Below are 20,550 nucleotides of genomic sequence, written 5' to 3' on the forward strand. Positions count from 1 at the left end.
TTATTTATGCACTTAAAAATCGGTACTAAACCAAAATACACCTTATGTCTTTAGAATAAGGATGTGTGTGGTTACTGATTAGCAAAGTCGGGTGCAAGAATAACTTTGTAACCATAGTCTTACTCTGCAATGCACGTAATTGTCATCATTGTATCATTGACCGCCTAATAGCATGTTTGATATTTAAAATTAGCTTATTTATAACTTTATTTTAATTAATAGTCTCTGTCATAAAAAATAATATACGGGATAATAATGTATTTAAATAAAAGTTGAAATTCGTATTTAATTAATGAGTAAGTATTCTTGTAAATTACAGTAATTTTATGTGAAGGGAATAATATAATTGCCTTAATTTGCGAATAAATCATGAGTTCTAATTTAAAAATTGTGATCCTTTATACGAAGCAGAATATTAATTTCGCGATTAATGTTTAGTAGTCATCAAAAGGCGTTCTCATAATTAACTTTTGATTAGCTATGTTCCTCTATATTTTTATTATTTAAAATAAACAAATAGATATACTAATAGTGTAATTTAAGTAAATTATTTAAATCAAAATTTCAAATTAAATTATTTTTAATATTAAATTGTAATCATGCACCTAATTCATTTCACAGAAATGACCGTTCACAAAGAAGAACTTGTGGAGAAGAAGGAAGATGGAGAAGACATCGTGCTGGAGAAGATATTCTCCAAGTTCCGTCCCCTAGGGCCGTACTACCTTCGGTTCATGCCCCTGCTGATATTCGCGTGTATGTCAAACGCTATGTACTGTATGAATTATGTGTTTGCCGTGGTCATGGTTGAATACCGGTAAGTATTTTATTCTATTTTACATTATTTCTATCATCATCATCCCTAGCCTTTTAAAAACTATATTATGTAGGCTCCTAGTTTAATCGGATGCAGGGATGTGCCAGTGTTTAATAAGAAGCGGCTGCCTATCTGACCTCCTCAACCCAGTTACCTGGGCAACACGATACCCCATAGATAGACTGGTTGTCCGACTTTCTAGCTTCTGATGAACGTAATGACTATCAAATATGTGAAAATAGTAGCAGGGAGCTGGTTATGTCATAGATAGTCACCCATTCACACGGACTCACCGTATCGAGTGCAGCTTAACCTGTGAAGGATCAACTTGTGCAAAGCTTTTTATTTACATATTTGCCAAGTTCTAAAGTAGTGACAATTTTGTAAAGACACTTATACTTAATAACCAATTATTATTCTTTCTAAAACAACACATTCTTACTGCAGTTTCATATCACAACATGGTGTGCCAGTTCCTAGGCATAGCTTTACTTAATAATTTGAAATTAGTAGCAGAAATAGTTTGCGTAAATTGAATTAAAACTCCCATGTGAAAGCAACCGTCGTTCATCAGATTTTAGCTATGTTTTATTTTGATGGCCAACTCAACTATCTGTTAAGTACAATGATAAAATTTGTAGAAGGCTCTACAAATTTTGGGAACCAAGAAAAGGCATAAACTAAATTTACGAAAAATGAAATAAATAAATATCTACTACGGAAAAATTATAAATAAAAAAAAGAACTAAGCAAGACGAATTAAATTAGCCGGTGTTTTAATCTTTATCTTGACGTAATAAAGTATGAAATTGCAGTTCAGTATATCGAACTAAATTAATCAGGTCATTGTCACAGTCCAAGAGTCATTTTAATATCGCTATCAGCAAAATAACTAGCTCAGTCGTATAGTTATGTCAGTTCAAAACTGCAATCTAAGATAACAATGCAATAAGACAGTAAAACTAAACATGTCTTTGTATTTGGTGCACTAATAAGAATTCATTTCCTCGTAAATATGTATACGTATGTATATCGTGGTGGATGTCAGGATAATCATCATAATCATCACTTTTGATATTGCCCATTGACTCCTGTAAACACTAGCTAAGGATCACTGGCAAATAGCACAAATTGGCAAATTCCAGCATTGCACTGACTATTCATAACACATTCAATTAGTCCACACAATCCAGTAATTCTTTTGCCCATGTTACTTAAATATACTACGATAGCTGGCCACTTCACAATCATCGCTCCATCGACATTTTCAAGAACCAAACTGATTCTATTCTAAATAATCCAAAAATGACATTTACTAACGTTCTCACAAATTTTGGACTTTATATTATAAAACAATTCGTTTACCAAGCACCAATTGCCATCTACAATATTCTTAATTTCAGATGTAAATACCCAGCATGTGCAAACAGCACCTCGTGGTCACAGTTAGCACAGAACCTGACACAAGACACGTGCCATGTGTACTCACTCACCGAAAATAACGGCACGTGCTCGATCGATAGTCGCAATGTGTCTAACTATCAGGACTGCAAGGAATGGACCTATGAAGATCCTCTAAGCTTCGTGGCTGATGTAAGTATGTTGTCTGAAATGTCATTAACCAACATCTTTTCTTTCTGTCAATAATTGTATTCAGAAGGACTTATGACTACGTTTAAAATAAGACTGCTGTGCTATAACTTTTATACTCCTCCGCAACCCCCGTTTTTTGCTTTTTCTTCTACCATTAGTGGGTAAAATCATAATTATCATTTCAGTTTGATCTTGGATGTCAAGATTGGAAGCGAGCTCTGGTTGGGACCGTCCACAGCATCGGATACATGTTGGGCCTACTTATACTGGGTCCGATTTCTGATAAGTAAGTATTTTTTGTAATGAATAGTGTAATGGTCCTTGTGATACACATGAGGCAACCCAAAACCCGAACTACCATCAAAAATAATTTGTCAATTAAATATTCTTATCTTTAGATTTAATAAACCAGAAAGCACGCATTCACTTATTATAATCACATTAAACTGCACCATGATTTTGGTCCTGTGCCTCTCACAAAGGAGAAAAATTAATGTTAGGTACTAATACCAGATCATGGTAAAAACAAGTAGGTTCTGGATCCCAAATTATCTGCTACATGTACATTTTTAACCGATTCCAGGATAGGCAGAAAGAAGCTGATAATATTCACTGGAGTGACAGGAGCTGTGATGGGACTCGCGAGGAGCGTCACGGTCTCCTACTGGACATACATAGCGTTTGAGCTGGTGGAGGCTCTGCTGGGAGATATATACTCACCGAACTATATGTTAGGTAAGAAGTTGATGTCATTGTCATGCTATGACTGTTTGATATTGCGAGTGTCCTACAGACAAATAGACAGAAAGGAAATTGTGAGATACTAATATGACTGTTGGACTGCCAAATCAAGTAAAAGGCTTCATCCAGGCGCATATGATAAAGTAATTATCACCTTTTTTTTGTTAAGGCGGGGGAATCCTCATGGACACCCACTCCCTCGGGGGAGGAAATGGGTAGTGTCAGACTTTTACTGACTAAACCTGAACTGCCGTACTACGTCATCCGCGTTTTTGTGTCGGTGTATGACAATGCGTAATTATCACTTGCCTAAAACCGTGTAAGGAACCCAATAAATCTAAAAAAAACAAGGTGATGTTGAATCTTTGCCTACGGGATGTTGAAAACCTAATACCAGTATATGTATGAACCATACAAAATAAGTATTTATCGAGAATGTATTACAGTCTGTTAGCTTCAAAAGTCATTTCAAGTCTAGCTTTTTACTGTCCAACATAGGCTTACACACAAAACGAACAATAAAGGGCGTCAGCACGTTCCCCGAATAAATACAAAAAAAAAACAAAAATCAAGCATTTGACTTACAGTTAACCCAATTTAGAGTAATTTTATTAAAGTTTATTTTACTTTTATGGTAACCTAATTGAACTTAAACCGTTCATAACATCCAGAGCGTAAAACTAAAATAAAACTTAACCTAAGTTACTACCGCACTGGCGAAGTGCCAAAACAGTTTCTTTGTATCTTGAAGTAATTTTGACTGTTAGGGCCAATAAATACAGTTGTGTCGTATTGCAGTTTGTATGACGTCATTGTATCATTACTTAATCATTTAAACAGTTGATATTTATTGCAACTGCTTCAATATAAGGTAAATCTCGTATAGTAAATATGTTTACAAAAAGAACTCCAAAACATTTTAATATTGCCCTAGTACAAAACGTTCGTCCTGTATTACATTTTATAAGCACAATAACATTTTTATCTAATTTCAGGTGTGGAAATGGTAGCCAAAGAGAACCGAGCTTTATTCGCTCCACTGATGATCGGCACCATGTCAGTTGGAGGCATGGTCATGGCTCTTATCGCCTACCTCATCCCCTACTGGAGGCATTTCCTCAGGGTCATATACGGTCCAGCATTACTCTTCCTCTTTTACGCCTTCTTCCTCGACGAGAGTGTCCGATGGCTCCTCATCAAGGGGAGAAAGAAAGAAGCCAAGAACATCCTTCGAAAAGCAGCAAAACTTAGCAATGTTTACTTGGAAGAATCGACCCTGGACAAACTAGCCTGTGAAAACTGTGAGAAGACTAACACCAATGTTAATTTAATAACATTATTGACAATGACTTTCAAATCGAAGAAACTCCTACTCAGATTCCTTGCCTGTGCTTGTGCTTGGGTAACAGCAACATTCAACAAATATGGATTATTAATAAACTCGGTCAGTTTGGAAGGGAACAAGTACATAAATTATGCGTTGACGTCATTCGCTGATTTGCCAGCCAGTGTGCTCCTGGTGTTTCTTTTGATAAAATTCAAAAGGAAAAAACCGTTGATATTTTCCTTTTTGATGACTGGATCGTTTTGTATTATCCAGTCTGTCATACCAAAGGGTAAGAACACATAAGTACCATCGTCTTTATTACTTTCTCCCTAAATTTACTTTTGTGTTAATATGTAAATTGTCTTTTTACAGGCTACCCCGTACTATCGACTTCGTTATTCTTTGTGGGCAAGTTCACGTCAGCTTTAGCGAGCGGGACGGTGTACCTCTACACCACTGAGCTCTTCCCTACGTATACTAGAAACACCATGCATGCATTATGCTCTTCGATTGGAAGGATTGGATCCATTCTCGCTCCGCAGACTACTTTGTTGGTATGTAGGCAAACTTTTTTTTTTGAGAAAGCTGTAGTCGTCATTGCCTATCTGACTACCCTGTGAAGAAATGTCGAAACAAACTCTGTGGTCGCAGTCTCTTTTAAAGTCCGGACAATCTGTATTTACTATGAAATCATCCTAATTCAGTTTGCAATTTAAATTCAGAATTGTTTGATATTATATTGGACCGTTCATCCATAATCAATATCTGCTGCAATATGCTTGACTTTGGCGATCTTAAGTAAAAAGTTTGAAATCCACTATCCATCCATCTGCAATTGGTTATCAATTCATAGAAAACACACTCCTTGACTGTCATTTTAACTTTCAGTTACGATACTGGTCGGGATTTCCATCGCTCATCGTGGGCGGCTTATCATTGCTAACAGCCCTCGTGGTCACCGTCATGCCAGATACAGCAGAAGACGTGCTTCCAGATACAGTGCAGCAAGCAGAAGCACTCGGCAACCAAACCACGAAAGACAAGAGTGCTACAAACCCGTTACTATGAAGATTATTATAATTATTGTTATTACTAAGACTAGATTGTTGATCTCTTGTGAGTTGAGTTGCTAACTCATTTCTAGTGTAAAAAATAATTAAGCTTGGAAGATATTTCCATTCTTAGTATTACTTTATTTTATAAGATACATTAAGTAATTTTAAATAAACACACTTTTGTTCGATTTTAATTTACCTTTACTGTCGATATCGTTTGTCAATGCTGCCAACTTAAAGCAAAATTGTTTTTAACTGAAAGCTGAAGTTACTTGCAGATTAATCTTAGAAATAGGGACTGAATAATAAAAGAAAGATCAATAAATATTCGATTTTTAAACGGTAACTTACTAATTTAATAACGGAGGCTATTATATCGACATGGATTTAGACGCAAAGACATATAAGTTAAATGCCTATTTTTATCCAAGGTTAGAGTTTGAAAATAATCTTTTCTTAACTTTGAATGGCAATTTAAATACAAATGAAGGTTTCGATGAACCAACAGCATTCGTTCCACTTTATTCAGCCTTATTCACATAACAAGTGCTAGAGGTTGTCTCGAACTTATTTATTTTATCGATTGTTTTTATCGATACTAAGTAGGTACTACGGCCAGTCAGTAACCCGAAAATATCGAAGTATTTATTAAAATATGAAGTATCACAAAACGTATAACTTATCTATTTAATGATATAGTTTTCCTCTGCTATTCAAAATATCGTACAGTTATGAAACATTCCACGAATATGACTATTATCATGTAAAACATCTCAAACGAACAAAATAGTTTTCAAAGAATTCGGGTCATCGACCACAGCCAATGTAAGTATATTTGGCTTATCGATATTGTATGGTATCGACAAAAACGGACAACATTACTCTACACACAAGATGTATTTAAACAATCTGTACTGTACACAACAACAAAGCCATAATACAACGTCTTTAAAATATTAAACAAGATGAAAATAAATACTGATGTTAATAATGTAAAAGGCAACGAAATAAATGATTTGTCAAATGAGAGAGCGAGTAAAGAAGCAGCTGATAAAAGTGGAAATGAAAAAACTGCAGTAGAAGAAACAGTTGATTTAGACAATGTTTTAGGCGAATTCAAAATACACGGACGTTATCATGTAAAGTTCATGGTGCTTATTGCACTATTGGTGTTTACTAGTGGGTGGCATAGCACCAATTATGTTTTTGTAGCTGAAAGCGTAGGCTATACGTAAGTTATTTATTTTGATTAACTTCTCTACTGCTACTAACTCCTTACCTCCACCCGCTAGGTTCTCGCTTCTTGTCATCTTCTGTACCTTGGCTTTTTTTTCTCGTCTGGTCGTTACAACCTAGCGCCAGAGTGAAAACAAGCCCGAAGGTTCGCCACCGGCGTGGTCGAGCACACCCTTGAATAAATTTCAGGTGTGCTGGTTTTGTCAGGATATTTAAAAAAAATATGGTATGAAGTGATAATAACTTTGTAATTATCTTTTGGCTGCAACCATTCAATAAACCTTGTACATTTATGATAGTGCTCAGAATGTGTTAATAAGTTTTTGGGGCAATTTCAGACTACCATCGAGGAATTCACTTTGATTGAAGGGAATATTATTATATGTGTATATATTTATCTTTTTAATATACTTTCAGATGCAAATATCCTAACTGTGATGTATCGGAGCTATCCAAATTGCGATTGAACAGCAGTTTGGACCTAAAATGCCATAAATATGAGTTAATAGATGATAATGGTACTTGTAGTGAGGATAACTTTGATGAATCTATATCTACGCACTGCGATGAATGGGTCTACGATGATCCTGATAGTTTTGTTGCTGAGGTAAGTCAATTTAAAAATATTTAACTCTGTAAAATTGTAAATAAAATTATTAATATAGATTTAAAAATATCATACCAAAATAACTGGATGTTAATAAATGAATTAATTGAGATATTAAAACTCATTGACGACTTTACCCTTGCAGCTCGACCTAGGATGCAAAGACTGGAAGAGGACTCTCATTGGTACGATGCACAGCATTGGGTACATGTTCGGGTTGTTTCTAGTCGGCCCTTTATCAGACAAGTATGTGACGTTTTTTTTTGACAAAGTTTAATTGAACCGCAGGTTTTAACAACTTAATCGATTCCTAGGGGCTTGAGTAGTAGAGGTATTGTTTCGCCTCATAATATAGGCCGGTGGACCCCCTGTTGGACTGTTATGTATTTGACAATAATCTACATTAATAATTTGTATCATGTCGACTCAATTACTTCTATTTCTAAAACGACTCCTCGATCCTTAGAAACCTGAACATCCTAGTCAAATATAACAGTCAAGACACACTCAGTCTAAGCAAGGATTTGTGGATTACACAAGAGCTTGTGCAACGCGAATCCTCGACACGTCACGAACAATTCGCTTGGCGTGATCTTAGCCTCTGGGCTATCCGTGCAGCCAAATTTATTACTTACTTTCTTGTTTTAGGTTTGGTAGAAAAAAAGTCATAATCACAACAGCAACGGCTTGTGCAGTTGTAGGCATATCAAAGAGTATAACGTACTCATATTGGCTGTACGCATTTGTGGAGATGTTAGAACCAACTTTAGGAGACTGTTATTCTGCCACATTTACCATGGGTGAGTAACAAGCAACTTAACGGGTGTATGCAAGAATGGTAGCAAGTCAGTTGTATAAGGCCGTAAGTGACATTTATATGGATTAAACCAAATTGAATAGAAAATAACGTCAACATTTCTTTTTTAGGCATGGAAATGGTCACTACAGAAGTCCGGCCAATAATTGTATTGTTAATAGGTTCATTCGGAGTACTAGGAAATATAACAATGGCCATAATAGCGTGGCTATCTCCTAACTGGAGAATCTTCTTGGTTTACATTTATGTTCCACAATTTATCTTCATTTTTTACATATTCTGGATGGATGAGAGCCCAAGATGGCTTCTGAGTAAAGGCAAGAAAACTGAAGCTGAAAATATTCTTCGAAAAGCAGCAAAGATAAATAGGATCACAATTGAAGAGACCAAATTGTCTAATTTGAAATGTGAAGAAAGTTCAACGAATACTAGCTTATTGCCGTTACTGAAAATGACGTTCACTTCTAAGAAACTGTTTCTAAGACTGCTCTGTTGCATTTGTATGTGGTTCACAGGACTATTTAACGCGTACGCGCTTACCATTAATTCTGTGTCATTGAAAGGGAATAAATTCCTTAACTACAGCATCACAACTGGGGCTGGCTTACCTGCCAGTGTGCTACTATATTTCCTGCTGACCAAATGTAATAGAAAGAAACCATTGATATTTTCTTTTTTATTTACTACGATTTTTTGTACTGGACATTCGTTTCTTCCATCAGGTATGTTACGCAATTATTTTTTTTAAACTTTCGACCTTTTGAACGAACATTTTGCGATCTGGAAGATGCAGTAATCTGTTTATTTTTTTCTTAGGTTACACTTGGTTGTCCGTACTATTGTACGGTGGAGGAAATTTTGCAGTGTTTATCAGCATACGTATCATATACATTTACACATCGGAGCTGTTCCCTACGTATACTCGGAATACAATGCACGCGTTGTGTTCCGCTTTGGGACGTACGGGCGCTATTTTAGCTCCGCAGACACCTTTACTAGTAAGTTTATTATATTCAAACCTGTCCTCGGTTTCCCTCATCCCTCTCATAGCTTTATTTCCCCTTTCTATCATCTCGTCTTTGAAAACTTTTGCTGTTACACCTGCCCTTTCCAAAATCTTTATATTATGATCAAAAGGATTGAATCTATGAATCTGATTTTGCCTTTTAATTTACAGATGTCCTACTGGCCAGGACTACCATCACTGCTAATAGGAGTCTTGTCGCTACTGACAGCAGTTGTAGTCACATTGTTGCCGGACACATCGCATGACGTACTGCCTGACAACGTACGGCAAGCAGAGACAATAGGCAAAAAGGAGAAGGATTTCTGTGCCAAATTGTAATACGCGTAAGGAACCCCTTAAATAAAAAAGGCTGGCAAAGTACTTATATTTCAAATTAAAATTTCTACAAAAATACTTTGTTTTATTTTTCTTGTCAAAAAGAATATTTTTTTGTTGTTACAAATCCATTGTTTCTACCTTAAGTAGTAAACACAAGAATTATAATATGAATACTTCATTATAAACGGAATTAAGGACATGACGATACGAATTAAGAAATTATTTTTTTATCTTCTCAATGTTGCGGTCGTTAACACAAAGCATTGTATGGTAAAATATTTCTTCAATTATATACTTAGCGTTGTCTACTAATAATAGTGCTAAAAGTAGGCACAAACAAACTTCGTTCCAATAGACTACAGACAAATACCTTACGAACACTACTCGCAGTTCTACACTATTATAATATCTTGTGTTCTTGAATTTAAAAAAAAGTTGTGCTTGGTAACAACTTCGCACCTGAGTTAATAACACTTGTGATGTATTTATCACTTTGCAATTAAAGTCAGATTATAATTATAAGAAATCGTTAAATTCATTAACTAAAGATCATCACACAATGAAATCTGATGAAGATCCACAAAAACTAGAAGTGAACGATATAAATGGAGTTACAAAAGATGATAAAATGGCATTAAACAAAAGTAATAAAGACGCAAATAACAGTGATGATAAAACTAAATCTGAGGAAGAAGCAGTAGATTTAGAATCAATTTTAGGTGAATTTAAAATATACGGGTGGTATCATATAAAGTGTGTGACACTAATCGGATTCTTGGTTTTTACAAATGGCTGGCACGGTACGAATTATGTTTTTGTTGCTGAGAACGTTGATTACACGTAAGTCTTTGCAATTTTTTTTTTTTTTTCCCAGCTGAACTGATACGCTTTTTAATTTTAATTTAATTTAGAGGACATTCAAGCCTAATTTAAAGAGATTTAAAGAAATTTTCTTCAGGGTTTGAGCGAGTCCAAGTCCAAATATTCTTAAGAATCTTTTTCTTCAGTGTATACTTTCTATAATATCCATATGTTTTTCAGTTGTAAATATCCAACCTGTAACTCCTTGGAACTGAACAATTTGCTATTAAATACCACATTGGATTTAAAGTGTCGAAAATATGAAATTCGAGACAGAAACGCCAGTTGTATTGAAGATAATTTTGATATTTCTCACTCGGTGCACTGCGACGAGTGGGTTTACAAAAATAATGATAGCTTCGTTGCTGAGGTTAGTTGAAACAAATCATATTTAAAAAACCGTTGATGACATGGTAACAAATGTTTCGTATATTCTGAAAGCAAGACACTTCGAGGAGGAGCTCGTGGCTAAGCTAAAACTGCACAAGTAGATCGACAAAAGGTTGAGCCACGCTAGATTCGGTTGGTCTGAGGATGGGTGACTATCAATGTCATTACGAGTTCTTCCCCGTTTTGGAAGGCCCTGATAACATTGTTACTGTGTCATTGTGCAAATAATGCCATTCTCGGCTGTAATTTATACATCTTTGACATTCGTATAGTTAGAAGTTAGAAAGTCTGACTACCAGTAGTACCAGTTGCTCTGGTACCTGGATTAAGGAGGGCCAGATAGGTCGCTCCTTGTGAAACACTGGTACATAGCTGTATCAAGCCATATATACGACTATGTTATTTTATAGGCGAATTCAAATTAATCCTTTTTTTGTTTATTTTCAGCTGAACCTTGGTTGTGAGGACTGGAAGCGGACTCTGATAGGCACAATGCACAGTACTGGCTACATGTTAGGGCTGTTTCTAGTCGGGCCTTCTTCAGACAAGTATGCAAAAGTTTCACTATAGATTGAATATATATGTTTTTTCTTTTATTTTATTCAAAAATCATAAACAACTAAGATAGAATAAATACTAAAACCTAGTTTGGGTTGAGGCCCTGACCTTTGTTTTGTTGAACCCATTATCATTTCAAAGCAATTACGATATTATTGAAATTTACTGTAATTAAGTCTACATTAAATTTGAGTTTAAAATCTCAGTTAGTGCATACTATTTTACTTAAAATTATTTTTGCGTTATCAGTAGTCATCAAATAATTAATTAATATTTTTATTTAGATTTGGCAGGAAGTCCGTCGTAGTTTTCACAACACTAGCATGTGCAGTCATTGGAATGATAAAGAGTGCAACATACTCATATTGGGTATACGCCTTTGTGGAGATGATAGAACCAATATTGGGAGACTGTTATTCTGCTACATTTACCTTAGGTAATCATTAAATTGAAATTTTAAACGTAAAATGCTCTTTTGATTGCACGGATAGCCGATTGGTTGAGGTCACCAAGCCAAAACCACTGTGTGCGACGTGTCGCGGGATCGATCCTTACATAGAACAAGCATTTCTGTGATCCACGAAAGCTTTTCGTAAGTTCAGGAGTCTTTGTGCATGTGATTTGAGTCTTTGTAAAACCTAAATATCTAAGTGCTGAGGTCGACTGAAAAAATAAATAATAATACAAAAATTGTATTTTCTAGCTATGGAGATGGTCACTAAGGAATACCGCCCGCTGATGCTATTCGCAATAGGTATATTTGGGACACTAGGTGATGTTTCGATGGCAACTATAGCGTGGCTCTCACCTAACTGGAGAATGTTCTTGATATACACCTACATACCGCAGTTCATATTCATTCTCTACATATTTTGGATGGATGAGAGCCCCAGGTGGCTTCTGAGCAAAGGCAAGAAAACAGAAGCCGAAAATATTCTTCGACAAGCGGCGAAGATGAACAGAATTGTCATTGATGAGAACAAATTGTCGAAACTGCGATGCGAAGAAAACTCAGGAAACTCCAGTTTATTGTGCTTACTGAAAATAACGTTCAACTCCAAGAAATTGTTTCTAAGACTGCTCTGTTGTATTTGTATGTGGTTCACAGGACTATTCAATTCCTACTCGCTAAGCATAAACTCTGTGTCATTACAAGGGAACAAATACGTCAACTATGCCATGACAAATGCAACTGGTATACCTGGCAGCTTTCTGGTTTACTTTTTACTTAGTAAATGCCATCGAAAAAAACCTTTGATGTTTTCTTTTCTGCTAACTACAGTATTTTGTATTGCACATTCGTTTCTTCCATCAGGTACGTTGCTGGTAACTGGAACTAGTCCTTTATTCTATGGTACTACTTAGGCTCATTCATGGGTTTTGATTTTGTCCTCAGGTTACACTTCGTTGTCCATATTTCTATACGTTGGAGGAAAGTTTTCGGCGTTTATAAGTATACGTATCATATACATTTATACATCGGAACTATTCCCTACGTATACTCGGAATACAATGCACGCGTTATGTTCCGCTTTGGGACGTACGGGCGCTATTTTGGCTCCGCAGACACCGCTACTGGTAAGAGTTCCTGTATGAACATCATTATTTGTTTTAACTGTATCATCTCTCTTGTCCATGAAGACTGCTATCATGAATGTTCAAATAGTATCTTGCTTAAAATCCATTTCCTTATTTTTTGCTAATCGCTTTTTAAGTAAAGGCTTTAAGTTAGTTCATTTACTATTCGAATTACTTTTTCTATGTAACATTTATCACTTATTTTGTTAATGCTGGTTAACCAGTAATTAGCGACATAAGCATTACTGCACAGAAGCTGTTTGTAAATCTTAAAAAATAAATAAATAAAGCGAAAGAGATCCCAGTTTTTATCGTCAACGTTTAAATTATCTTTTTTTTTTACTCTACCACTTCTTTATTACAGATGTATTATTGGCCAGGTCTACCGTCGCTGGTAATTGGAATCTTGTCGCTACTCACAGCAGCTGTGATCACACTATTGCCAGACACTTCAAATGACGTATTACCTGACAACATACAACAAGCAGAGACGATCGGGGAGAAGGAAAGTGATTTGTGTTCGAAATTATAGAAGCACTTGTTATTTTATATTACTATTTTAAAATTATCACATGTATTTATGTTATCATGTATCAACAACAGCTTAAAAATGAAATAAAATACAACCATAATTTTAGCAATTAAAGTTATTTTCGGAGTTTTGCAAAAAGTCACTGGCAAAAGGTCAAAAGATCATAATGAAAATCAAACACAACCTATTCAAAAGCAGAAAGCCATTCCTTTTAACGCAACTCACAAAATTGTATTCGGTAAGTGAAATAAGTTGGTAAAGGAACTGTAATACGGAGAATATTCTCATCACGTTTGATTCTCGGTTGAGACGGCGACTATATTGAATCGGCTTTTGGTGTCAGCATACTACGATGCACACCATTATTGTAACTGGAGAAATCTAACTTGTTTTTTTTATGATAAAAGTTGAGTCAAAATCTATTTTAAAGGAGATTATATCTTATTGCGATCGTCTAAAAACGCATCGTTACTAGATTTTTAAAAAGTTGTAACGGACTTAATATTGACATCTTGTATTTCAATCATACAAGCCATATTCCATTCATAGCCATGGATACTTTGAATGGAATTAGTTAAATCAAGTCAACCACACAGAATTTAATATACTTTATTGCACACCACATTAATACAGAATTTGACAAAAATAAATAGCTCGGTCGCGGTCCTTTCATAGACCAATACCTGTCAAAGCTTACAACTCCTAATCAAGATTACCATAACCACACCAAGAATATTCCGTACAAGAGGAAATAAAGAAAATGCATCATACGTGATTCTAATACGGATTCTAAGCTGCAGTGAACCTCGCGTTGCCTCAGCCCGAGCGCTGTAGTCCCGTCACGATCCGGTGAAGGCGGCCGATTGAAACTAAGCAACATTGGAGCGGTGAGTTACGATTCTTCATGTGTGATTGGATGTTCGAAGAAGATAATATAAATTTAAAATTATTTTTGGAGATGATAGGTAAGTTGCTCTACTTGCATAGATTTTTGATGGAGAATGAAACTAAGTAGAGCTACTTTCCCAATCTCAGGATCATGCAAATAAAAATGTTGTACAATTGAACTCTAGTGATGTAATAAGATAGTATAAATAATATACGAAATAGCCAAATACATACTATGGCAATTCTAAAAATAACATAGCCAGCTCAAAACGCTTGACTTAAAAGTGCAATGTAAAACAATGGCTACACTAAAGCAGAAATAATGTGTCTCGACGAGAGAATCGAACCTAAAAGATATAAATTGTAATAGAAATGGCACTTAAGCCACTTTAGGGGGAAAAAACTTTAGGATTTTAGTGAAAAATACAAATAACATTTATTTTAAGGGCTGCGGGGTATTTGGTAGAGTGTAGGTACATATCATTAATCTTTCAGTTAAAATAGTCTACTAACAGATCCGTTCTTCAAAAGGATAAAATCTACACATGACTTAAATGATGCTACAATGAGAATACAGGATGTATCTGCTCCACAATAACTAAGCCATAATTGCCGACAAAAACAATAAACTTTAACATAAGGCTCAAAATTCTTTTACTTAAACCACCTGAAATTTCATTTAACACCACCTATCATCGTCCAAAAGATTACACTAGATTTAAAAACAGTCTCATCCCATTCAGTCCGTCTTATCCCGAAGCCACTAGCGCCACTTTTCCACGCTAATAAATTCTTATCTTAACGAGATTAACTACTGCAACTTTACGGTTTCTTTAACCGAGTATCAAATAATCTAGGAAAGGAGTTTTATCTGTAAGGATTTGATCTCGTTTCAGTGCGGCTCATTAGAGCTGCTGTCTACCACGCGCGTCGGATGTCTACCAGGGCCAAAAGAAGGTTTGAGTTACTAAAAGTCTGACACATCATTCCGCTCAAAACAATGCAGGAGAAGTATTTTGATTATTTCCTGCTGATGCAAAAGGCAAGAGACAAAAGTGAATGGTATACAAGGTAAGGCCTAATCCCAGTAGTAGGATATTCAAGGACGACAATTTATTTACCTTTGCATGTTTTTCTTTTTTAAATAACATTCATCCGTTCAAATTTAACGGATCAAAGTTATTCCTATCTATGTCTCACCTAAAAGCACATTTTTCTTTCGTATTTGTTCGGTCTTTAGGGTATAGGTAACCAGCTATAGGTAGCCGGTGCTTGTTCAGGACATACTAATGACTCAGAAAACATCACCTCAACCCAATAAATCAGCATTCAGATATCCAACCTGTATTAAATGTTATAACGTTCGTAAATAGCCCACAATCGCGCCATAACGGTTCAACGGATTTAGATTATATTTAGCACATTTAGCATACAACCCATACCTGGATCAAATGACAATTATATTTGTTGACGCAGACATTTTCACTATCACCCCAAAGTTGCGCAATTTGTATTTATTTGTAGTGTTTTCTTTAACAGGAGTAAACTCTCGTTTAGCTATTAAAAAAGTGTACGCTTCATGAAATACAAAGCAAACACAAAATATATACTTACAACTTAAGTATAAAAGTAAAATTCTTAATTAACTCCGGAGTAAATAAACAGACAGTCGTGATCCATTAAAGCCAAGCTCTCAAACCTTTGATCCCCACATAAACCTTTATGCGAATAAAATGAAGTGAAAATGAACTGCAATTAGCTAAATTGCCGAAAGCCCTAACGTGCGATCCCGAAAAAATCCACCTCGGAGCCCCCCCCCCCCCTCAGACCCTCGCCCACAATGGACCACTTTGGGCGACAATTTGTGGGAACATCCTGTTAGGGCTATCACCTTGATGAAATTAAACAATTACTGTCGCCGAAAATATAAAAATTAAAATTTAAAGAAAAACAAATATTTTAACAAAATCTTATCATAAGGATGGTTCTTGTGTAGTAGATTAAAGTTTATTTGTATCTCTTCATGTTAATTTAGTATGTAACTATTAATTGAAACTAATGAGAGAAGATTCGTATCAATAAGAATTTTAACTTAGTTCACAAGAAACTAGTAAAGACAAAACAAGATAGAAATAATTAAAAATACTTTAAAACAAACAATTGGCAACCCTATCCGCGTCGAAAATGGAGTCGTCCAGTGAAACACTGGGTACGGTTTGAAATTATTCATGCAAATTTCCACCAATGATAGGGAACGATGCATTTTAGTTCAAAATCTCGATTGGCGACCAAAAATTAAATTCGCAGCCGACGGTTTGTACAATGGAATCCCATTTATATGACGATTAATACTGATTGATATATGTTAATACGCTCACTTGCTCTCATATCCAGTGGCAACTCGATTATTATAGTATTTATCGTTCGTATGTGATATTTGAAGTGAAATTCATATCAATATTTCGGTGTTATATTTGTGGAAAAATTTAAGAGAAAACTTCCTCATCCACATCTTAATTCTAAGGAAGAAATATTCAACACCCTGAGATTGAAAATAATTACTGATACTAACATATTAAGAAACTGGAAATTGCTCTTAATATAACACATTCGATTCCCGCAAAATAAAGCACGCATCCAAAAAATCGCCAGAATTCAATACAAACATTTACAATGTTACTCGACCGCACACTTGTAACACCATTCAATTAACTATAAACGGTAAGTTGCACTTAAAATATTAATATTTCATAGTGAATGTTTAAAATTCATTATGTATGTTGGCCGCGCATGTTTTTAATTAAACTCTGCCGTGTAGCACCTGGGCACAAACGAGGTCCGCTGGATTTTTCTACGTTTTTACATTATTTGTTATTTGAAATGTGTTGATTAAATGTAACCTTTATCTTTCAGAATCCAAATCAGACTTTAAGAGAAAACGTAGTTCTGTCTGTATGCGTAGATAAAAGTATAAGTTGAATATAAATAAAATTACTTACATTGGGAAGAGGTCTATGTGCCTATTAATGTCCCACACATTAATAGGCTTGTATGCACAAACTAGCACATACTTAAAAAATAAACAACAGTGTTCAAAGATTTAGGTTGGAGTTTCTTGCCGGTTTTTGACCATATTAATAAGATTCTGGAACCATGCACTAGAGTCAATACGAGTACTGTAACGTTTTAAAAGAGCGTGGAAAACGGCCCATTTAAAATAAAACTTTTGATTTGCTTTATTGGGTTTGGCAAAAAAGATAGAACTCTATTCTGTTCGGTTTAAGCTTTTAATAGAGTAGAATTGAGCACTGTTTTTGGGGGCCTCCTAATACCGTTGTTGGAGCAATTATAAAATCTTTTCCTAAATTGAATAGCTTCCGTACTTCCTCTAGTTTCCTTTTGTTTGTAACATTATGTTCATTCCGTTCAATAACTTACTAAACCTATTCCCAACAAAACGCTTCATAAAATCTATCCTTTGACATTGTTGAACCAAATATTCCATATTCCATGCATGCCAAAAGATTAAAGCGCCGCAAAAAAAAGGGTTGCAATGTCATAGGCTTATAAAATATTGGTATTTGTTCATATGTAACGGGGATACGTCACCGCCGGCCGTATTTGATGGGGCATTCACATTGTGTTTACGATAAAACAAAAAAAAACTTTTTCCACTAACGGACACACGTATTGAGCTGCGGGCGACTAAACGGCAGGGAAATATTTATTTTTTACCTTTTTTTAAAACCTACTGTTCCGCTGATATGAAATGGTAATATACTTTTATGGTTTGTGGCAACACTAACAAAGCATAAACAATAGAGGGAGGTTTTAATGTCGACGGTATTTTTTAGGGCTTCCATTTACATTTTATTAATCAATGCAAATGCATCAATGCTATAGATACACAAAACTACCATATTTTAGTGATGCTTAAAATTCATTCAATTTTTATCAGGTTTTACATCTGCATTTCAGTCAATTAAACCTTAGTGTAGGTAAAACATTCGTTATTATCTGAACGCAATTTTCACAAGACCCTACAATTTAAGACGGTCCTACAGGAGTACCTTAATAACCCAAAACCGTTTCTGCCTAACTCACCTCAATAACGAACATGACAACTTTACATACACACAAATAGCAATACAGAAAACCACAAGATTACTACTTGCCATAAGTGGTAACACAGGCCGTGCAGCGTATTTTCAGAAAATTTCAACACAAAATAGGACGATGGTAAATTCTTTTAATCCAGCGAAGAAAAAATAGGAAACAAGTTTCAAAAACATATATTATACCGCAAAAGCTACCTGCCTTCCGTTCGCTTTGTTAAATAAAAATATAAAATCTCCCATGCCGGGGTTTTTGTTCGTACGAACACAATATTCTTTTGATGCTTTTCACGTGACATTGCGCGAATGAATAAAAATATCCGCGTTATGGTATTACTTTAATTAAAATGGTTTTCGTTGCGACTGAATATGTGTTTGATGTTATAGTTACATATGAAGGCTTGAGAGATTACTTGTAGCTTTTGAACCGGTATTTGGACTGGGAGCTGAGTCCTACGCTGTTAGGGTATCATACACATCTACGAAAGGTGCTTAGGAACTACTTACTGCTCACAAGAACTTTTTCTCAATCTTTGAACATGGGGCAAAGTCCATATAAAATCATTGGGAAAAGTCCATATTAAAAACCGTCCATAACAGTGTGAGTCGGACTAGTGACACTGAGGGTTCCGTCCAAATAGGCTAGAAAAAAACAAATAGGTTACTGAAAATAAAAATACATTTTCGAGTACCCAACCTCAAATCGTTGTATCACCCCAACATTTAAATAAATAAATAGATAATAAATGCGGACAACATCACATACATTGTTCTGAACCCAAAGTAAGTTGCTAAAGCACTTGTGTTATGGAATTCAGATACAACGAAGGTACCACAAACACCCAGACCCGAGACAATGCAGGAATGTGAATTTTTACATTGGCCCGACCGGGGATCGAACCCGGGACCTCAGAGATAGCGACACCTTGAAACCGGTGCGTACGCCACTCGACTACGGAGGTCGTCATTTAATTTAGTATCTTGTTGTTATGTATACCAGCAAAAGAAATACATCATGTCTATTTAGTTAAGCTATTATGGTTCATAAGATTCAGCCTCGTAACGGACAAACACACACAGAATACACAATTTCATAACAGCGCCTCTGTACGAATAACTCTTACACATTAATTTCTTACGAGAATTGATTTTACTTTCATGTTGCTTTGATATTAAAACGTTAATTTAATCACAGCACTTTGATACCAGAGCCTTTTCATTATGTACCGATAAGGTTGTATATTAAACTCGTACCGTATATGATGATACAGGGAATAAAATATGTGAAATTTATTAAAAGCGTGTAATTAGCTTCGTTGAGTCCTTAAACAACGCTACCGTAATATAGTATAGGGTGTTACGTAGTTCTTTGTCAATGTAACTCTGTAAAGGATATAAGAGTGAAATATTTCTTAATAGGAATAGTAGAAAAACACATGTTCTCATAGGTGGCAGTCAAAGACATTTGCTAGTCAAAGAATGTCTCTGTCAGAAAAAAAGAATCAACTTAGCAACTTAGTAATAGTTCTTTATGGAAATAATGTGTTTTTGAATTATGGATGTTTTCAAAAACGCAATATGCACAATCTTGAATAAAAGGAACGCTCGAAACTGTAGCCAAACAACGGGTTTTTAACATATCAATGATTTGAACGCAATTTAAATTTAGTAAAAGAGCAAAAATCTACAGCTAAAAAAGAAAAAGAATATTATCTGATATACAACCTCCTCTCAAAAACCCTATAGAAAAAACACAGAATCATCATTTACAAAAGCATTACAACCCATTTCTAATAACACTTATCTATGATCTACAACCCTAAAGAAAGTAGATGCATGATACAAACATTACACACACATTCAGAGCTTGAAGCTTCAATGTAAAAAGCCAAGCGGCTGTATGCCAATCGCGCCGTTGATTCGGGCATGCTGCCAACCGTTTTGAACCCACTCACCCACTCAGTATTCTGATGCAAAAATACCAATGAGTACACCATTAATCAGGCTTGATTCCTTAGGGAGCCAACTACCCGAAACATGTAGGTTTCCGATGTTTTTCTATTAGATTTTTAGAGTTCTGTACCTAAATG

General features: G+C 35.3%; 3 protein-coding genes across 4 annotated transcripts; all 3 read left to right on the forward strand.

Annotated features, from left to right (window-relative positions):
- The first annotated feature begins 258 nt into the window (after positions 1-258).
- LOC113506781 (organic cation transporter protein-like) lies at positions 259-6,249 on the forward strand. Of its 2 annotated transcripts, XM_026889628.1 has the most exons (8): positions 259-296; positions 622-817; positions 2,221-2,410; positions 2,596-2,696; positions 2,994-3,145; positions 4,147-4,767; positions 4,851-5,032; positions 5,367-6,249. In XM_026889628.1, exons 1-8 carry the CDS (start codon positions 293-295, stop codon positions 5,544-5,546), a joined length of 1,626 nt encoding a protein of 541 aa, XP_026745429.1. In that variant the 5' UTR covers positions 259-292; the 3' UTR covers positions 5,547-6,249. The 2 variants fall into 2 exon arrangements, with proteins under 2 accessions (XP_026745429.1, XP_026745424.1); XM_026889623.1 differs by lacking the exon at positions 259-296 and having other exon boundaries at positions 548-817.
- Positions 6,250-6,455: 206 nt separating this feature from the next.
- Positions 6,456-9,598, forward strand: LOC113501619 (organic cation transporter protein-like). Its single transcript, XM_026882804.1, has 7 exons — positions 6,456-6,764; positions 7,187-7,376; positions 7,522-7,622; positions 8,025-8,176; positions 8,277-8,915; positions 9,010-9,191; positions 9,371-9,598. Exons 1-7 carry the CDS (start codon positions 6,499-6,501, stop codon positions 9,536-9,538), a joined length of 1,698 nt encoding a protein of 565 aa, XP_026738605.1. The 5' UTR covers positions 6,456-6,498; the 3' UTR covers positions 9,539-9,598.
- Positions 9,599-9,790: 192 nt separating this feature from the next.
- On the forward strand, positions 9,791-16,153 carry LOC113506794 (solute carrier family 22 member 1-like). Its single transcript, XM_026889634.1, has 7 exons — positions 9,791-10,378; positions 10,580-10,769; positions 11,237-11,337; positions 11,632-11,783; positions 12,051-12,662; positions 12,744-12,925; positions 13,290-16,153. The coding sequence occupies exons 1-7, from the start codon at positions 10,098-10,100 to the stop codon at positions 13,455-13,457; spliced, it is 1,686 nt and encodes a 561-aa protein (XP_026745435.1). The 5' UTR covers positions 9,791-10,097; the 3' UTR covers positions 13,458-16,153.
- The last annotated feature ends 4,397 nt before the right edge of the window (positions 16,154-20,550 follow it).

The sequence above is a fragment of the Trichoplusia ni genome, chromosome 2 (assembly GCF_003590095.1).
Source record: "Trichoplusia ni isolate ovarian cell line Hi5 chromosome 2, tn1, whole genome shotgun sequence".
Classification (NCBI taxonomy): Eukaryota; Metazoa; Arthropoda; class Insecta; order Lepidoptera; family Noctuidae; genus Trichoplusia; species Trichoplusia ni.